General features: G+C 44.5%; 1 protein-coding gene and 1 long non-coding RNA gene across 2 annotated transcripts in view; one reads left to right on the top strand and one right to left on the bottom strand.

The window, feature by feature from the left end:
* Window positions 1–18,699, bottom strand: part of LOC136668763 (uncharacterized) — a 242,456-nt gene that overhangs the window by 39,011 nt on the left and 184,746 nt on the right. The gene's annotated exons all lie outside the window — the stretch shown is intronic.
* sgcd (sarcoglycan, delta (dystrophin-associated glycoprotein)) overlaps window positions 1–18,699 on the top strand; it is a 185,977-nt gene that overhangs the window by 95,182 nt on the left and 72,096 nt on the right. The window contains exon 3 of the mRNA XM_066646459.1: window positions 16,941–17,042. Within this exon, the coding sequence (XP_066502556.1) occupies window positions 16,941–17,042 (102 nt within the window). The remainder of the gene's footprint in view (window positions 1–16,940; window positions 17,043–18,699) is intronic.

The raw sequence follows: 18,699 nt of genomic DNA, 5'->3' as shown, positions 1-18,699 counted from the left end.
ACCTAATGGAGAGCTAATGCACTTGATTGTAGGTTCAAAGTAACGCAAAGTAGGTGACTTGTGGTATCCACCAGCTGTTAGGTTTTAAACCGATGTCCATTAAAAACACAGAGTCTTTGCTTTAATCTAAACAGAGAGGATCAAAAGAAAGGTGGGCAAGTCTAGCTCCAGCCTAAACTGTGTGCTTTTATCTGAGAGGATTATTATGAGCGTGGTGTATGTGGAGATTATCAAGCTGTCAGCACATGCCTTTGAATATTTCATGCTCTGAAAGCTCATGGCAAAGTTAGAGGCCCAACAAAGTAAATGTTGCAAAACATACATCCGTACGTGTGAAGATGCTATACCTCTGAGGACTGTTGCATATTGATGTGTGCTTGTATTTGCGAGTCAGTAACGCTGTATAGACTGTGTCAAGGCTAGAGCCCTGAACACTTGAGGGATTGAATGAAACACTGATGTTTCTATCTTAAAATTACAGCTTTAAAATCATTGCGAAGCCTCACTGACCTGTAACTGAGAGAATGTAGCCTCTGTCTTTGCTACTCTGGGCGTAGCACTGCAGAAACTGCACTTTGTAACCTTTGGGGGAGGGTGGGACACCACCTCTTTCTTCCCCCACTTGCTTTCAGTGATTTCATTCATTCATTCATTATCTGTAACCCTTATCCAGTTCAGGGTCGCGGTGGGTCCAGAGCCTACCTGGAATCATTGGGCGCAAGGATGGAACACACCCTGGAGGGGGCGCCAGTCCTTCACAGGGCATCGGTGATTTCAGTGCTGTAAATATAAATGACACTAGAAGGAGTCCCATGAGCAAAAATCTTGCCTAAAAACATCTACCTAGTGTTTCTTTAATATAAATATATATATATTCTCATAGTACGCCAAGGAGCCAACAAAGCCTTCCTGTAAATCTGAGCCTACGCCACACAACTTTCTCAATCAGTTTTGAAACTAAGGAGCATCTCACGCTTGCTGTCATTTTTTCACAGGATTGTCTTTTTGCCGTAAAAGTGCTCACAGTAGAACATTAGACGTGAACTGAAATGGAGCTGGATCTGCTGCGTCTTGCGGGTCTTGTTTGTGCGGTTCTGTACAGACGGTACGCATATAAAAGAACAAACGTTGTGCGCGGGCGAAGATTTGGTTGGAAGTGAGGCCGTTGTTTGCTGTATGTTCTGCCACTTCTCTGTTGTTCCTCTCGTTGTGGTAAATCTTGCCTGACGCATTATAGACACAGTGTGTGTGCCAGTGTTTGACAAGCAGCCTCTGCATCTCTGGTCTCTTTGACTTTTCTTTTGTTTATATTTTTTGATGAATTTACCCGTGTACATTTCTCTTTGGCCGTACACATCGCTGACCGTCTCCTGTAACGTCTGAAAGCACATGGTCACTTTGGAGGTAGATTGAGTCATTTCTAGGTAAAGAGCTCAGAATGGGGGTTCAGGGTTGAGGAGGTCATAATGTTCCCATGTGCAGATTTATTACAGGGCCCTTGTCGTCTGACCTCAGGGCTCAGGTGGAGGCGGGGGGGCTTCATAAATGACTTTTGACAGAACATCTCCCAGATGTATCAAGCCTTGGTCAGTTTTTATCCTATGAGGAAAGGCAAGGGAGAGAGAGAGAGAGAGAGATCATGAGCAGCTGTCCTTCAGCGGAGTGGTCACGTTCAAACAGAGCCAGGACACTGGCCTGTTGACAGACCTGCCACTCAGTGTCCACTAGCTCACTTGTCAATCTGGGGCAGACCACAGAGACGAGGCACACCTGCTGAGAGAACATTCCTGAAGCTCCAGCACTGCCCTCACCTACTGACTCGGTTTGCAGAGTGAGTAAACACTCAGTGTTTGAAATTTGAACCAAGAACTGACTTTTATTACATGGAGGCATTTGAGTAAAAAAAAAAATGAATGAAAATGTAGCACACAAAATGACCACAGCCTGGGTCCGAATGCGAAAATGTTCACGACTTCCCCAGCCATCGATCGTCCTGTGAGGGCGGGGCCAACGGCACCCTCAGCCAAGTACACACACAGTTGCCGGAGTGTTGTTTAGTTACAGTAGCAGAGGAGGCATCTCTGTGGATGCGTATGTCTTTATACACGACTCCATGAGAAAGTGTTTCACGTTTTCCAGGTCATCAGTCAGTTTTTTGTTTTTACGGTGCACCTGTAATATTCGTCTGCACTGATGTGGCTCAGTTTTAAACGCATCGTCACTGAGGGCAAATGATCACATGAAACATAACACTTTCATTTAAACAAAGATACTCAAAGCATTCAGACCTCAGTTTAAATGAGGTGTGTTGACAACGGACGTCTGCCAAATTGCGAATTAAAATGGAATTTCTGAATTTGTATTTGCAGTTAGAGACCAAACGTGTGTGTGTGTGTTTTAAACTCAAACATTATTAAGTGATTGAGTGGTTAAAGGAACACTGTGTAAGATTTGAGTGTTTTGCTCCTTGGACACCCCCTAGTGTAATTATTTTTTATAGCAGTCTATTAAAATTAATGAGAAGGGGGAAGTTGGTTGCCTACCCTCCTCCAAATGGTACATAGTGCAGTTTCTGCAGTGCTGAGTCCAGAGTAGCAATGCCAGAGGCTCTAATCTCCTTGGTACAGCTCAGTGGTGCGCCACAATGATTTTTAAGTTGTAATTTAAAGGTTAAAAAACTACATAGTGTTCCTTTAAGGAAGATGATGTAAAGTAAAACCAGTTGTTCTTAATAACTGTTGGTTTATACAGAATTTATCCTGTATATTCAGTCATTTCAGAACCAGATTTATGTATTTTATGAGCGGCTACGTTCAAACGTTTGAACTGAAATGCCACGGTATCCTACGACGGGTTACAGACCCCGGTGTGTCTCGGCTCGTTCCGCTGTTGGGAGTGGATCCTGTGTTTTGACCTGGAGCTGATGAGCTTTCCCCAGCTACCTTATGATATCCGGTGTTTTAGTTAAGTCTCAACATTCGCGGAGTAGTTGAAGGATGTGGTCGCTGGTGACGATGGGCCGTGAAGGATCGACTACTCCAGAAGAGCACTTGGCTCGATTTGACCTCCACTAACGTCTGCTGCTGCTCTGGCAGATCCTTTGTGTTCTTTCTGCCTAAGATCACCGAGCACTTATCAATCACTGTTCAGTGTGTGTTGGGCTCAGCAGTCCTACAGGACACCCAGGGGCCTTCGGCATGGTCCGGACTGGTATGAAGTTAATAGGAAATCCATAAGAACTGACAGTGACGGCCGGCGAAGGCGAACCGTGAGGAAGGTTGCCTCGTGTATCTGGGTCAGCCGGAGCACGAGCAGCGCGGCGGTGTTTATTCACCTGGTTAATTAAACACCACGGACACTTCGGCTAACTTCCTCTCCTTCTCTGCACCACCTCCGTCTTCCTCACGTCCGAGTGAAGCGATGTTTGGCGTATGATGGAACATCTAGTGGAAGCTCCACTGACTTCTAAGAGCGAGATGAGATCCGGAGCATCACACGGCCCGAAAGGTGGAATGCAATTCTGCCGATAGCCATCTACACACACACACACACACACACACACACGCGGTTATCACCTGTGAGGCCCCGGTGAAATCGGCTTCCAGTGTTTGTTCAAGCTTGTTACTTCCAATTTGAGGGGCATGAGTTTTCCCCCTGTTCTCTGTAAGGGGAGAACAAATAATCCGCCGTGTTTCACCACGTTAGAGCATCTGTTCTTAAAGAAATACCTTCTAGATTCTTGTCACATGCTTTTCCTACTCATTCTTTAAGGCTTGATGTGTTAGATTTCATGACCTGCATAGTGCCCTACATACGGCGTGATTTGGGATTTAACCCCTGTCTCGTGCTGCGTGGTGTTTTGATGTCTCGCTTTAAGAGGCACTGTACTGGACTGTACACTGTACAGCCCCCTACTGGACTGACTTGATACTGCAACTACTTTCATATTTGTCTGAACGTGGATATTTTCAGAAACGGTGGGAGGTGGAATCTCCGTTCTTTAAAAACATGAGGATACATGTGGGTGAGAAGGACTGGCGCCCCCTCCAGGGTGTGTTCCATCCTTGCGCCCAATGATCCCAGGTAGGCTCTGGACCCACCGCGACCCTGAACTGGATAAGGGTTACAGATAATGAATGAATGAATGAATGTGGATGGGGCAGTAAACATGAGATAAAATGAGTTGTTCTGAGGTGTGGATTCCAGACATAGATCTCCTCGTCTTATCCTCCTCATGTGAGAGCAAAATGACGAGGTTAAACTGAGACAAAACGAGCACAGAGAAGTCTGGTTGAACTCAGCTGTGGCTCATTCTGATCCTCGTATTAACCCCTGGAAATGGGTGTATTAATGCACTCAATAAGTGGAAAGGTTTTATGAATTATGCTATACATGATTATCTAAGTTTCTATAAGTAGTTTCTCAATTAAGAAATTAATCATAAAGAAAGTTTTAAATAAAATCCTTTTCTCCGAAAGCCTGCCATAACCTCCGCAGGGGCAACGTACCGCAGGCGTTTTTTTTTTCCCTGAGTTAAGTGATAAGCTGTGCTTTTGCATTATTTATAATCATAACCCCCACTCACTGATAGATTACATGGAGGGGGATTTTGAAACATTGGTATGCTAATTAATTTTGTAATCCCTGGCTAAATTTGAATGCTGCCTCATAATCTTTGTGCCCGAGAATCAGCCTGAATTCATTCTGGCGGAAACAGCAACAGCTCCGATGGGAGAAACCACGCGCCTAGGCTTAGTCATCCTTACTCCGGTCTTTGAAAAGAAACAGATCCTTTTATGATAAGTGGACAGCCATGTGAGAGTATACGGCATTTTATATCAGAAGTATATAAATAAGATTCCAGGCCCAGCAGACTATAATTCTTATGAAATCGGCTTCTGTTCAGAAGGAATCTTAAATAACATGATAAAAGTGTTCCCGGGAGCAGCCTGGTGGTGCTGAAGGTAGTGTCACAGCGGCACGGCTCCAGGAGTTCGGGGTCCTGGGTTCTAACGTTGCCCTGGGTCACAGTCTGAAAGGAGCTTGTGGGCTGGTGATTGGACAGGTCAGTGTCTCCACACGACTGAGTGTGTGATGGACTAGTGCCCTGTCCGGTGCGTGTCCTTGCCCCTAATGATGCCCTGTAACTATGAAAATGTACCTACAGAGAAATAACGTGGTCAGTTTAAGACTAAAATTTACTTTGTTCATGACCAAAAGTATTCCCCATTTACGGCGCTCCTGCTTGGCATTACTTTAGGAATAGAGTATAATTCTGAATCTTTAATTGAGATTCTTCAGGGCACATTTACAACCCCACAAACAACAGCCATGTCTGATTTAACCCATAAGAGCCCGGACTCAGTTCACCGTGACATTATGAATAAGATAAAACAGACCAAAGAAACAACATGGAACACCTTTTTGGCGCTAAAATCGCAACATAACAGACCTCACAACAACCATTAAAATGGAACCAGAATGGATGGTAAAAGCATTTTAATGGTTAAAAAGGTTCAAACACTTTTTAGAAACAAAGACATGCTTTTAAAACTCCTGTGGTCTCCTCTATGTCCTCACCAAGCACATTGACACTCTGTAAATGAGCTCACACGTTCACAAACACTCACACGGTCACATGACTGCATCCAGGATGTCATGATTTAAAGTGAAGAGTAAAAGTGTTTAGGGAACTTCCCAGACCTCATAATGGGTTTGAGACACACGTCACCACAGGCTCTTATGGGTTAAAGTAGAATGTCATATCTGATACCTAGGCTTGTAAGGAAGCATTACACATTACTTATTATATTATTACTTATTAAATACACATTATTTACAGTGTCTGTCCCTGACTGACGTTCATTACGAGGTGCTGCTGTCAGTTTAATGCACTCAATTTTAAAGTTAGTTTAAAAACATTAACACTGACAAATCCAATATCTTTAGGTTTGATGGTGATGACATTCATTCATTCATTATCTGTAACCCTTCTCCAGTTCAGGGTCGTGGTGGGTCCAGAGCCTACTTGGAATCATTGGGCGCAAGGCGGGAACACACCCTGGAGGGGGCGCCAGTCCTTCACAGGGCGACACACACTCACACATTCACTCACACCTACGGACACTTTTCAGTCTCCAAATTCACTCCTCACAGACAGTCACCCGGAGGAAACCCACGCAGGCACAGGGAGAACACACCACACTCCTCACAGACAGTCACCCGGAGGAAACCCACGCAGACACAGAGAGAACACACCACACTCCTCACAGACAGTCACCCGGAGGAAACCCACGCAGACACAGGGAGAACACACCACACTCCTCACAGACAGTCACCCGGAGGAAACCCACGCAGACACAGGGAGAACACACCACACTCCTCACAGACAGTCACCCGGAGCGGAACTCAAACCCACAACCTCCAGGTCCCTGGAGAAGTGTGACTACGACATTAGTGGTGATCATACACTAGTACATACTCTTTCCATGGCATGGGACCAATATTCTGCACTGATTATCTGCTTAAGAAATAAAAAGGGAATATCTCTTTTTGTTTCAAATATCGGGAGAATGTTGAATCGTTAATCCAGAACATTGGATCGGATTGTTAGCAGAATGCATCGTCCCACCCCCCTACTGATGTGGTGCCCTGCATCGTCTCTCGTCTCCACTTTTCCCCACACTGCAGGTGGTTACTCTTGCTGACCGCTGAGACGAGGCCCAATTCATCTTGAACAAGCCTAATGCATCTTAGTGAAGATGGAATACCCACAATGCACAGCATTCTGAATTATTCACAGTCTCGGAGGGAAGGAAAAGCCTGTTTAACATTAGTGTGCCAAGCCATTTACTCGAATCACACATTTTGTTCCCTATAATACTATCCCACATGTCCCTCCAGTGTAGAGAACAGTGATTAGGGGGGACTTTTCCTCACAAAGCATTTGTTTATTTAAACTAATGCTCTTACGGACACATCTGTCCACTTGGCAGTCATCTTGGCAGACATTCCTAGTCAGTACTAGACTCGTATCTTCGTTAATGCTGATTGATAAACGTGAGACCGAAAGCCAGGCAAATCTTTCCATAATATATTTCTAATCACAGGCGAATAACGGCATAAATCATTCGCATTCTTTAGCTCGAGAAAACACACAACAATGTATTTTCAGGTTGTTCCCGCTGCTCTGGATGTGCACATCTCCACAACAAAAGGCAGAAAGGCTTTGACGAGGCCGACCTCCCTTGTAGCTGTTTCTGTGGTGTTTCTTTAAATTACGTCTCTGGAATAAAGACTACGGTAGTTGATAGTGCACATTCACAATAACGAATACTGCCACCTCAGTTTCCAAATCCCGAACATCTTACAATGCTAGCTCGAGGAACTGGTGAAGAACTGTTTACGACTTCCCAAGAGATCCCAAGACCAAGGAGTGGAACAAAATGGATGCCGAGCCAGATCTGAGTTTAAAGCTCACTGTAGTCCTTTCCACTGCATTGAAAGACTCAGCCTTTTTTTATTTCAGTGTTAATTGGTGACTGCAAATGTATGCCTTCGGGTACAAGTTGGGTTTTTTGTGTTGGTGTGTGTATGTGGAGTTCTGTGATATGGTTTGATAATAAGTGGCACGTTGTCTAAAGGTTTGAGAACCACTGGCTCAGAGGAATACGAGTTTATGGAAGTTTAGGCTAGTGATATTCTTGCTGTTTGGCCGTGTGTTTGCGTATACCGTGTGCGTCATGAACATAACAGTTCACACACTTGCCTATGTGCCACGCTTGTAACTGGAGGCTGCCACTAGAGGGCAGATTTTTACACGTGTACTGCACCTTGTTTAGCATTAATTTACTGAGGATGAGCACACACAAGACACTGAAGGCAGCCATCTTATACAGACAAACGACTACATCTCTAGCCTTAGTTGACTCCAAAGAGTTAAACTACATATATTCCCGAGTTATACCACTACTGCCTCTTGTTTTGTAGTAAGTAACGCTACATTAACAGCACCTCCTCCACCGTTGCCATGTTTTTTGTTGCTGTTAGAAACGTTTCACCGTGAACTACCCTCTGTTGGATTCATTGTTTAATATCCGCTCCAGCGTGTGTATGTGCAGCTGCGGTTAAAACGTTTGAAACGGACATATTCTTTTACGTTTAAAGGAGAACCTTTGAGCAAAATGCAGGCTGTTGACTGCCCCCTGGTGGAATAAAAAAGCCGAGACCGCCCACCACCTCTTCTGTTTGAGAACGTATAGTGTTAGAGACGATAATGCGAATATCAAAATGAGTGATTCACTACGTCCTCTGACAACTGCCGTTCCTATTACTGCTGTTAGTATGTGTTATTTATCCGAGGGGAGACGTACATGCTTTCTATCTTACTGCTGGGCCAAAGCTTGGCCTCAAATTACCGAGGCAGGATGAATTGTCCCCAGGTGGTGAGGCCACCCGCTGCTTCTGAGAAACGCTCCCCCGACACCGACATTTATGAATCAGGGAAATTTCACGGTAAGATTCCCCCCAGACTCATGCTGCCAGAGCGCACCGAGTGTCCATCCGTTCTGGGTCAGTGCCGCTGGACCACGTGTGCACAGCACATTGAGCATGGAGACGGAGGAGGGAGAAGAAGAGGAAGAGGAGGAGGAGGAGGATGCCACATAACAGCGATGCAAATGAATGCTCCGTAACAGAGGCGGATAGGACCTTGGCTTTTCACAGCCTGCACGCCTGTTGACAAGGTTTGTTTTGGTTGCCACATATGCCCCTTTTTCTTGGAGACACGGTGTGCTTTCTGCCTCGGAGATTTATGGCTTGAAACAAAGGGCAGGCACATTAGGCATACAGTAGCTATCATATGAATACAGAGCATGTCAAGCCCTCGCTCAAACTGACACGGGCATGCTGGGAAATATTCACAATCTTTTTTTTTTCTTCTATTTCCCTGTGCCACCTCTCTCCCAGTCTGTGTCTGAATGTAGCCGTAGAGGGTCTTTTACTGTAGAGCTCATATGTGATGTTGGTTTTTGTATTTTATTCATTCTTTCCTCCACCTATAGTTTTTGTTTTTTGCCAAAAAAAAACAATCCAATCTTAATTCTGTTTTATTATAATTAAGTGTTTTAAATTAGATTCCGACTCCTGGCAGCCGCGTGAATTGTGATTCTCTGGAATGTCCTGTCTTTCGGTCGGGTCTTTAGGCTTTTTAATGGCTTGTTCATTACTCCCCTGATTGTCTCCATCCATCTTGTTGCTGGCTGTCCTCTTTTACCTTCAGCTGTTCCAAGCATAATTGTCTTTTCCAGTGGGTTGCGTCTTCTCATAATTTGTCCAAAATAAGTGGTGGTTATCTGGGGTTCGGCTGAAAGGTGAGGCTCGATTTGGTCAAAGAGCCACCGGTTCCTTCTCCTTGCTACGACCTATTTTTGTTTTAAATAAATCAGCCTAGGAATAGCCTCAGGAACCGACTGAAACGTCTGACTGTGGAAAACGTCTGCCTCCTGAAAGGGCGTTTAAGGTGGAAGGGAGAAATTGACCTGGAGTAAGATGATATCAGCCTCGTCTAGAAACACAGTGTGCTGCTGGTGGGAATGGCATTTTTGATTTAAGGTGGAATTGAAAATTCAAATATGAAGCTGGTAAACACTGAACTTTTGAGGATCTCCAGCAGAAAAAAAATGGCAGTGGCTTATTTGCTTTTGGCATCTTCTGTGTTTTCTCTTCATCCGAATGGGAGCTGATTTAAGGAACACTAGGTGTTATTTTTGCATTAAAATTACAGCAGAGCTTTCACACCCAGAGAAATCTTGTTGAAAAGACAGTTTGGCCAATCTCAGCCGTCTAAACAACGTGGACATTTGTTTGAAAGTGAAAGGTGAAAAGACAACTACACAAAGACATCTCTCTACGTCTAAAATTGTTTGAAATGTGGTAAATGATCTGAAAAAAATAAGCAGAAAAAAATACATCGAAAAATAGGTCCTTATTGTGTATTTCCTGTAAACCTCCTCTCTCTGTTTCAGCCTGATATTGTGCCTTAAACGTCAGCCTTTCAGCCTGATTTATGTAAATGAGCTCGGTTCTGATTGGATGGCATTCTGTTGAGTGAATACTCTAGGTTCCACAAACACCTCTGTTCAGCAAATGTGTTGTTTTATGTCAATAATTTTGTGATTAAACTCTGCAAATGCCCTGAATCTTTAGGGTCTGCCCTTTGCATCCAATCGCATCAAGAGGTCGCACACGACTCACATCTGAAGTGAGGAAGCTACGAAAAGAGGTTGAAACACACGAGACACTCATGAAGGTCTGCTGTCTCCGTGCGGTGTTTCGTAGAGATGTGTGTTGACGGTGTTTTCACTAAAGGCATGTTTTCACGGCACACGCAAAAGTCGAGAAAGTGCACAAAGCCCCCACAGGGTTAAAATGTGCCTCTGAATTGAACAGTTTGCAGTAAACCATTGGGTTTAGACTGATATTTTAATGCAGACGTCTTAAATCCTTTCAGATGCTGGTGTGTTTAATGTCTGCAGCTAACCATCAAAGAGAAAAATACTGAGACAAACTGATTCTCTTCCTCTATTAATGCTTTTAGCTATAAGCTCCTGCCACGAGAAAAAAGACAATGGAACAGTGATGTGGTAAAGAGGTGTTACCCCACGTAAGGTGAGATAAGTACAAAGACTCGCCCATGATCCGGTCCCTTAAAATATTCCCCCACCCTCAGACCCCTCCTGATGCCTCCCCTGAAAGTCACATCTGCAGATAAAGGAGGGGGCCTTTTAGTCAGACCTCCCTCCTCCACCTCCTTCATTCTCCTTCGCAGTCCACCTTCCCACACACACACACACACACACACACACTCAGCAGCATGCAGTATATTTCAGAAGTCCCCTCGCTGTGATAGTGGTTGTAGGGAGTGGAAATCAATTTACTCTTTGACGCTGCGTAAACTGTGGCATGGAGGTTTTGTTCACACACACCTGAGCATTTCTGGCCCTTTCTGTCATCCGTCGGCACGACCGCCTAAATTATTTATTCCACACCACTCCTCTCTTCTTTTCCTCCAACTCTCTCCTGTCCTCCTTTTCTTCTCTTCTGCTGCAGTCCCTCCTTCAGGCTTACATTCAGCTTCCGGAACAACTCGGAAAGACTGCTGCTTCTACTGGGTTTTATTCTCTCTCTCTCTCTCTCTCTGTGTGTCTCTTTCTCTCTCTCCCTGTGTGTGTGTGTCTCTTTCTCTCTCTCTCTTTCTGTGTGTCTCTGTCTCTCTCTGTGTGTCTCTTTCTCTCTCTCCCTGTGTGTGTGTCTCTCTCTCTCTGTCTCTCTCTCTCTCTCTCTCTCTCTCTGTGTCTCTTTCTCTCTCTCTCTTTCTCTCTCTTTCCCTGTGTGTGTCTCTCTCTCTCTCTCTGTCTCTTTCTCTCTCTCTCCCTGTGTGTCTCTCTCTCTTTGTGTCTCTGTGTGTGTCTCTCTCTCTCTCCCTGTGTGTCTCTGTCTCTCTCTCTCTCTCTTTGTCTCTCTCTCTCTCTGTCTGTCTCTCTCTCTGTGTGTGTCTCTCTCTCTCTCACACACACACACACACACACAGTGTAAAGATTTATTTATACAATGTAGTAATACAATTTTACAACTTTCTCAGTCAATTAAAGTAGTTTAGTTTCTGTAAATGGACTGTAGTACGGTGGCCCAGAGACTCCAACTTCAGCTGAGAATACAGAAGAGAACACACACACACACACACTAGTCGACTAGTTAAGGTAGGTGTGTGTGTGTGAGAGAGAGAGAGAGAGAGAGAGAGAGACATTCTGGGCCACCGTACAGTTTGGAGAGAGAGAGAGAATAGTACACTTTGAAACTTCAACTAGGAAGAAAACATTGCTGTTGCTATTGAATGCATCTTTTCCCCCACCCTCCAATCTCACTTTCATTCTCTCTTACACACACACACACACACACACACACACACACACACACACACACACACACGCGCAAAATAAAAAAAGGAAAAAAAGTTGCCGACCCACTGGGATTAGCTTCCAGCCTCCGTCACAGCCTCGTCAGCCGCTCACAGCCTCGCCGAGGGAGCAGCTCACACATGCTCACACACACTGTGTTCTCCTGATACACACCACAGTGCGATCACCATCACTCCTCGCTCCCCAGCTACATTCCCTCTTCACTCACGACACGCTCACAAAGCAGGCACAACACGGCCACGCCACAGTCTGCCAGAGTGACACCACGAAACCTGGCGCTCCGACCACTCCCACTGCAGGGACATGTGCTGGAACGGAGGCAGGGGTCAATCTGCCGCTTTGATTCCAACGTAATGCTCAATCTGATGATGAAAAGATGCTCGGCCGGGGCCGGATTGGCCGACAAGGAAGAGCACGCCTTGGCCAGAGATTATCCGCTGCTCCAGAGGCTTCCCACTTCAAAGCGTCCGGCCGACAGTATGTTCAGCATGAATAAAATACTGGAAACACTCTCTGGTTTTCACTTCTACATATTCACCCTACATTTAATAAATCCATCCCTTTCTGTATTTGAAGAAATGCTTCAGCAAATCAAACGTAGACAGTTTCCCTCGCTACAAACGTAGCCACTCAGCCGAGACGTGTTTGATGTACAAAGAGTGGCTCATGTAGCAGGAAAGCGTTGTTAGCATTGTGCAGACTGCATGTCTAAATCAGCAAACACTGATACACTGCCATCTCTGGCAAGGACACACTGTGTCACTAGATGCAAAGCACTGATTAGCACACACTGTGGAGCACAGAGAGAGTGTGTGTGTGTGTGTTATTATGTTCCAGGAGGTGCCTTGCATTTAAAAACGTCCAAAAGTACAGTCCAGACTGGCTTTTACTTAAAATTCCTTTCACTTTTATTTCCTTTTTACAAAATTGATGAGGTATACGCCTCTAGTCTGTTGCTCTGCATACTTCCTCCTGTTCCTCAGTGGTTAAGACCCCCCTCAGGACCACAACAGAGGAAGGTATTATTTGGGTTTTTGATCTTTCTCAGCGCTGAGGTGAAAAGTGATGTGGGGGTGATATGTTTAGTTCACACATCTCCACCACAGCGTCAGTGGCACCCAGTCAGAACCACCCTGGAAATATCTGCCCTGTGGGGGCCCTGTGGGGGTCCTGACCACTGAGAAAAAAGGAACAACATGCTGAGCAGAACAGAAAAACAAAGCGGAGCTGATGAAATGGACAATGGACGTCTTTGCGGCTAAAACGAGGCAGTGGTTTAAGTTTTATTGTTTTTATTGTTGTGTGTGTGTGTTGCTTCCTGGGCAGAACCCCAGGCTCACGTCATCCCTACCGTGCCTGGGCACCTTTGACCCCCCTAAGTCCAGTTAGCTTGACCGTGCCTGCTCGAGGAGGTGGGCCTGGGCAAGGTTCACGGTGCATCAGTGTGAGCACTAACTGAGCGTGATCTCAGTGCTCCGACAGTCAGTGTGAACACACACAGCGCTAAAAGGACCACTCTGGTGCACTCATAGACATGGATACTGGGTCTACCGCTGAGAGGCAGGGTGTGCAGGAAGTGTTTGCCAAGATATTTGGTCAAATTCATGACTACTTGCCTCTGAAAAAAAATGTTCTTACAGCTGTAGTGTGATTAAAAGAAATCCCTGCACGAAAATCGATAAATCTATGCAGCATGTGAGAGGCCTAGCGTCAGTGCCAACAAAACGACTCCGAATAAGCCATAAAATGCAATCACGAACGCCACTGCACTGTGCAAAAGCCCTTTTTCAAAATAAAAGCCACTGTCTGATGACGTTAGCGAGCTCAGGCTCAGGACATAAACGCAGTGTTAGTGCAGGCCAGTGGGGAGTGTCTGGGGGGCAACCGGCACGGTTCGATATAATTGGGCCAAGCGTGAGTGCACCCTTAGTCTTCATTCATTATTAATTACTCTGTATTCATTATCCACATCTTTATTTATTATTCCTCATAACTCTATTGATTTAGTTCTGTAAATGTTTGGCTCTCCGGGGGTTAACCGGGGTTCCCTTTCTGATTGGTTCCTCTGAAGATTCCTTCCACTTGTTTAGAGAGTGTTTTTCCTGCCACCGTTGGGCCTTGGTTCACTCAGACGGAGTTTGGACCTGGATTCTCTGATTAAAATAGTGCTGTACATAAAAACCTTGTGGAATATTGATGGGACATGTTTCTCTGTGTGTGTGTGTGTGTGAGAGTGTGTGGGGAGGTGGGAGCTGGTGGGGGGCAGTGTATGAAAGCCGGGCTCGGACAGATTAAATCATTACAGTCCTGTGGGATTGCGAGGTCTTGATCTGCGTTTGGTTCATCTTTCCCGTGGAGGGGATCAAAGCTTGTGCTAAACAAAGCGCTGGCTCACGTAGCTTGTTTAAAAGTCCTTGACGGTTCTAATATCAAACATGGCTTTTATCTTCTGGTTAATTGTTCTGCTTTGTCTATTAGTCAGAGTCAGAGATCATGCGCCAGTTGTTTTTAAACACACCTCGCTCACTCTAGTTAACGCCAGTCAGTTTCACGTTGTGCTGTGAGCTGAAGCTCTCTCTGATCTTTAGCCGTTCCTAATGCAGTGCTTCAAATTCAGCAGAGCTCTGACCCAACACTTTCAGGAGAAGGAAATAACATCCCTAGCTTTGAACACGATGTATCCTTGATCAGGATCTGGATCATATCTGGAATCATTAGCACAGAGGAGAAACACACATTGGACAGAGCATCAGTCCATCACTGGGCAACACACACACACCTGTGAAGAGTTTCACACTCATCCAGTCACTCACACCTGTGTTTCACACCGTCAGTTCACCTACCTACATGTGTTTTAGATAACTACGGTAGAACCCTGGAAGTCGACATAATCTGAAGACGTCGAGAGAATTTCGACACGGGGGGGGGGGGGGGGCGTTGTAAACAAACGCTGCTCGTGTTGAGCTTAACTGACGCTACTTGGCGTTCCGCAAGATTGGAAGCTTTTTGAGGTTGTGCTCCAAGTTTTTATGTATTTTACGCGTTTTTGTGACTTTTTTTTTTTTAGCAAAAAAACAATAACAAAGATGGGTCCCAAGAGAGATACATCAGACAAGAAAAAGAGGAAAAACGTGAGAACTACAATAGAGCAGAAAAAGGCGGTAACTGAGTAAAAAGGCGGTACGTGTTGTTAAATTATAAAAAAAAAAACTATTTTAAAGTGTACAGTACCTAGTGAAAAATTGTCAGTATAAAACCTTTATTTTTTCCTTTATTCTAGCCTTAAAAATGTTCCTTTTTCTAGATTCATGGCACTGTTCACTGTTATCTCCATCCAAACAAAGATATCTTAGTGTCACGCCCTCGTCCTGTCAGGTCTGATTTCCCCGCCATGTGCTCTCTCAGAACATCGCTCTGTTTGTTGTTGTCCATGTCTCCGTCCATGTCCCGCCTCCTTGTCCGCCGTCCTCGTGATCTGTTTCAGGTGTGTCTCGTCTGTTCACGTATTTAAGCTCCCTTGTGTCACTTCCGTGTATCTGTCATTCGTTTTGTGTCTTTCTCTTTCCAAGTCGTGTCGTGTTGTTTCTTTCCTGTAAGTCTTGTTATTTCGCCTCCAATGTTTCCCCATCATGTTGTTAGTCCGGTCCGTTTGTCTCTGTCGTTTCCTCGTTTCATTTCCTTTATTTTGTCGTTTCCGTAGTTGCCTGTCTTTGTTTTATTCTATCTTTTGTTTAATTAAAAATACTGTGTTTTAGCCTCCGTCAGTCCGCCCCCGTGATACGTGACACTTAGATTATTTTGTTAAAACATTAGCTTTATACAGTGTTACTCACCTAAGACACTCTTAATTGTTGATCATTTTTGTAGGAAATAGGGAAATTTATGGTAAAAAAATTGATGGTCGAGAACTAATTAATCGGTTATTTCTTATGGGGAAATTTGATTGGGAACTCGACTGCATCGGTTCCAGAACGGATTACCGTCGACTCCCGGGGTTCTACTGTCTATTACAGTGTGTCTGGAGGATACTTGAGTTTTTAAATCTAAAAGTGCATCTACTCTATATTTACTTTAAGTTCGTCTCACTGCGTGGAAAGGAAAGCAGTGTCTCGATAAAGGCTCATCGTTCGAGTCACTCATCGGTCGCTGTGAGTCGGTTTGTTATGGAAATGTATTAAAAGTATAACATTAAAATCAAGTTCATCTTTAAAGCTACAAAGACATTTCCGTGGTGTAATCTACTCCTCTCTCATTCCTCAACACTGTGGTTGAATTCCTTTAATACGTAAATAGAAGGATCTAACAAAACCACCCCGATTGTTTTTGTTGTTTTGGAAGTCAATGAACAATATTCACACATCTGACACACACCTGTCTTTGATGAAAGACAGTAAAGCATTGTTGGATGTGCACTCGGAATGAGCTTGTATTCTCATTCAGACGATCGCAGTTCATACAAAGAAGGCATTGTGCTTCATCCGTACAGAGAGCTCCACGACAGATTCCCCATTCTGATCCACTTTACCAGGATCTCTCTGGATAAGCACACGACGTTGTTATTCGACTGGTAGGTTCAGGCGTGTTAACGTGAAGAAAAGAAAGACACAGCCCCGTAAAAGGATCGTAATACGAAGTTATTTGGTTTCGAGTGGTTTTTGGGCTGTGGCTTTGACGTGTTGTAAATAATCACAGTTGTGTTGCTTTAAAGTCATCTGCTTTCAAACATTAAACATATTATTTAGTGGTTGTAGTCTCTGTTCCACTCATTCCTAGATCCCAGTAGTATCCTTCTATCCATAAATAATGAAACTGAATGGAATAGTGGAGAAGAAGAGACTAACTGAGATTTAATGTTGAATTAAAAAGTACGCAACTTATTCTTTTGTATACATTTATTTCACATGGTCATTGAAAGATCTCCAGCACTGACCTCTCTCTCTCTCTCTCTCTCTCTCTCTCTAGGACGGCATGGGTCACTTGCGAATCACAGACAGAGGGCTGAAACTAGAGGGCGACTCGGAGTTCCTACAGCCGCTGTATGCCAAAGAAATCCAGTCCAGAGTAGTGAGTACACATCAGCCACATCAACCACAGCTGCCAGACACTAACTCGCTCACACCCCGGCCGGCCCTAATAATATCACTGAGCATGAGGCGGATGGATGGCTTGATAATGTGTGGGGCGCAGGCCTTATCTCATCTGTCTAAGGCTAGTGAAACACAGAGACTGAGGGCCTGTGAAAGCTCGGAGGAGCGAGAGGGAGTGGATGGAATAGCAATGGACTGCTGAGATTAGAAAGAACTGTCCGCTGGTGATGGGGAAAGATGGCCTCTGTAAGCCTCTTATTTACCTCTGGTATCTTTGGACACTCGAACCGACAAAAAAAAAAAAGGGCATTAGTTTGAACAGGCCTTTTGAGGTGCTTTGAAACAGCCCACAGTCTGTGGCTAATATATAACAGGCTCTAAACACAAAGAGCAGGGAAATGAGGTGGAAAGCTAACGGGGAACAAGTTTGCTCGAGTTGTACTACCTTGTCTTAGGTTATGTGTGCATGGGCGATTGCGGGGAATTAAATATCGCTAGCGTAGATGACTCCCAGAGCTAGACATGTTATAGTCATGAGAGCATGATTTATGCAGTAGATCCCTGGCTGCTGCGGTCCATAATTTAGCACCTGTAGTGATCTGGCTTGTGCCCAGTGTAAACACCTGCCCCCGGACGCTTCCAAATATGACTCGTATTTATACATTCAGGCTGCATTAGGACGTAAAGTGCATGGCTTGATTCAAATTGACCATTTCAAAGACCTCACAGACACAGCAGAACTGTACTTTCCCCATATTCACTGCCCAGGGTATAGGCAGTATTCGTGCTCCTGATTGCCATACGAAGACCACCAACACTAAATTAAGGCCACCTGTCAATCACCAGTCACCTTTTGGACCATATTTGACTCTCAGACAGTTTACCACCGCCAGCACAGCCATAGATTCGACGGAAGTGACCACGGTCTGTTTTGTGCCACGTGGCCCAATGAACAGTTTTAATATACGGGCCACTTACGGTTCATATGCGATCAGCTCGTACAGACAGACAGCCAATGGTGCGGCACTGCGGCCAGACGTGGCCCACATCTGCATTAATCAGTGAAACTAATGAAAATCGATGGAATTAGCCAAATAACATTAAATGTTTGTGAAAGAACGTGTAATCACTGGAAACCAAGCTCATGGCTTTTCCCTGAAATACGTTTGTTGTGGACTGTGGAAGACACCCACCGTTCATTAGAAATTAGCAAATGAGGAAAATATGTATGAGGCTGTTATTTTTGGAACTCAAATGAGGCCCATGTTTGTGATTTTTGTTGTTTTCATAATGGTTTAAGGGTCATACTGTAGTCAGGGGAAAACATTCTGAATCAAAGTAGGGAGGCATTTCTGTACTGAAGCGTAAATGATCCACGGAGTGAAATTAGCGAAATAACACACTAGTGGAATCATTTATTTTTGTGAATGTAAATGTAGGTGTAAATATAGACGGGGTACAAACATTTCACATTAATGTAAGTAGAGTTTTGGGATTTTGGGTTCGTTTTCTAAATTAGAGTAGAGGGGTGTCCAGTAAAAATTAGCATTCAGTCAAATTAGAAAAAGCCCACTGTGTTTTTTAAAGACGCCTGGGGAAAGTTTAGCAAAGACTTTGTCAGAAGTACAACTCTC

Source organism: Hoplias malabaricus, chromosome 15 (assembly GCF_029633855.1).
Source record: "Hoplias malabaricus isolate fHopMal1 chromosome 15, fHopMal1.hap1, whole genome shotgun sequence".
In the NCBI taxonomy this organism is placed as follows: Eukaryota; Metazoa; Chordata; class Actinopteri; order Characiformes; family Erythrinidae; genus Hoplias; species Hoplias malabaricus.
Note: the sequence above shows the minus strand (reverse complement) of the source record. Positions and strands in the feature narration are given on the sequence as shown.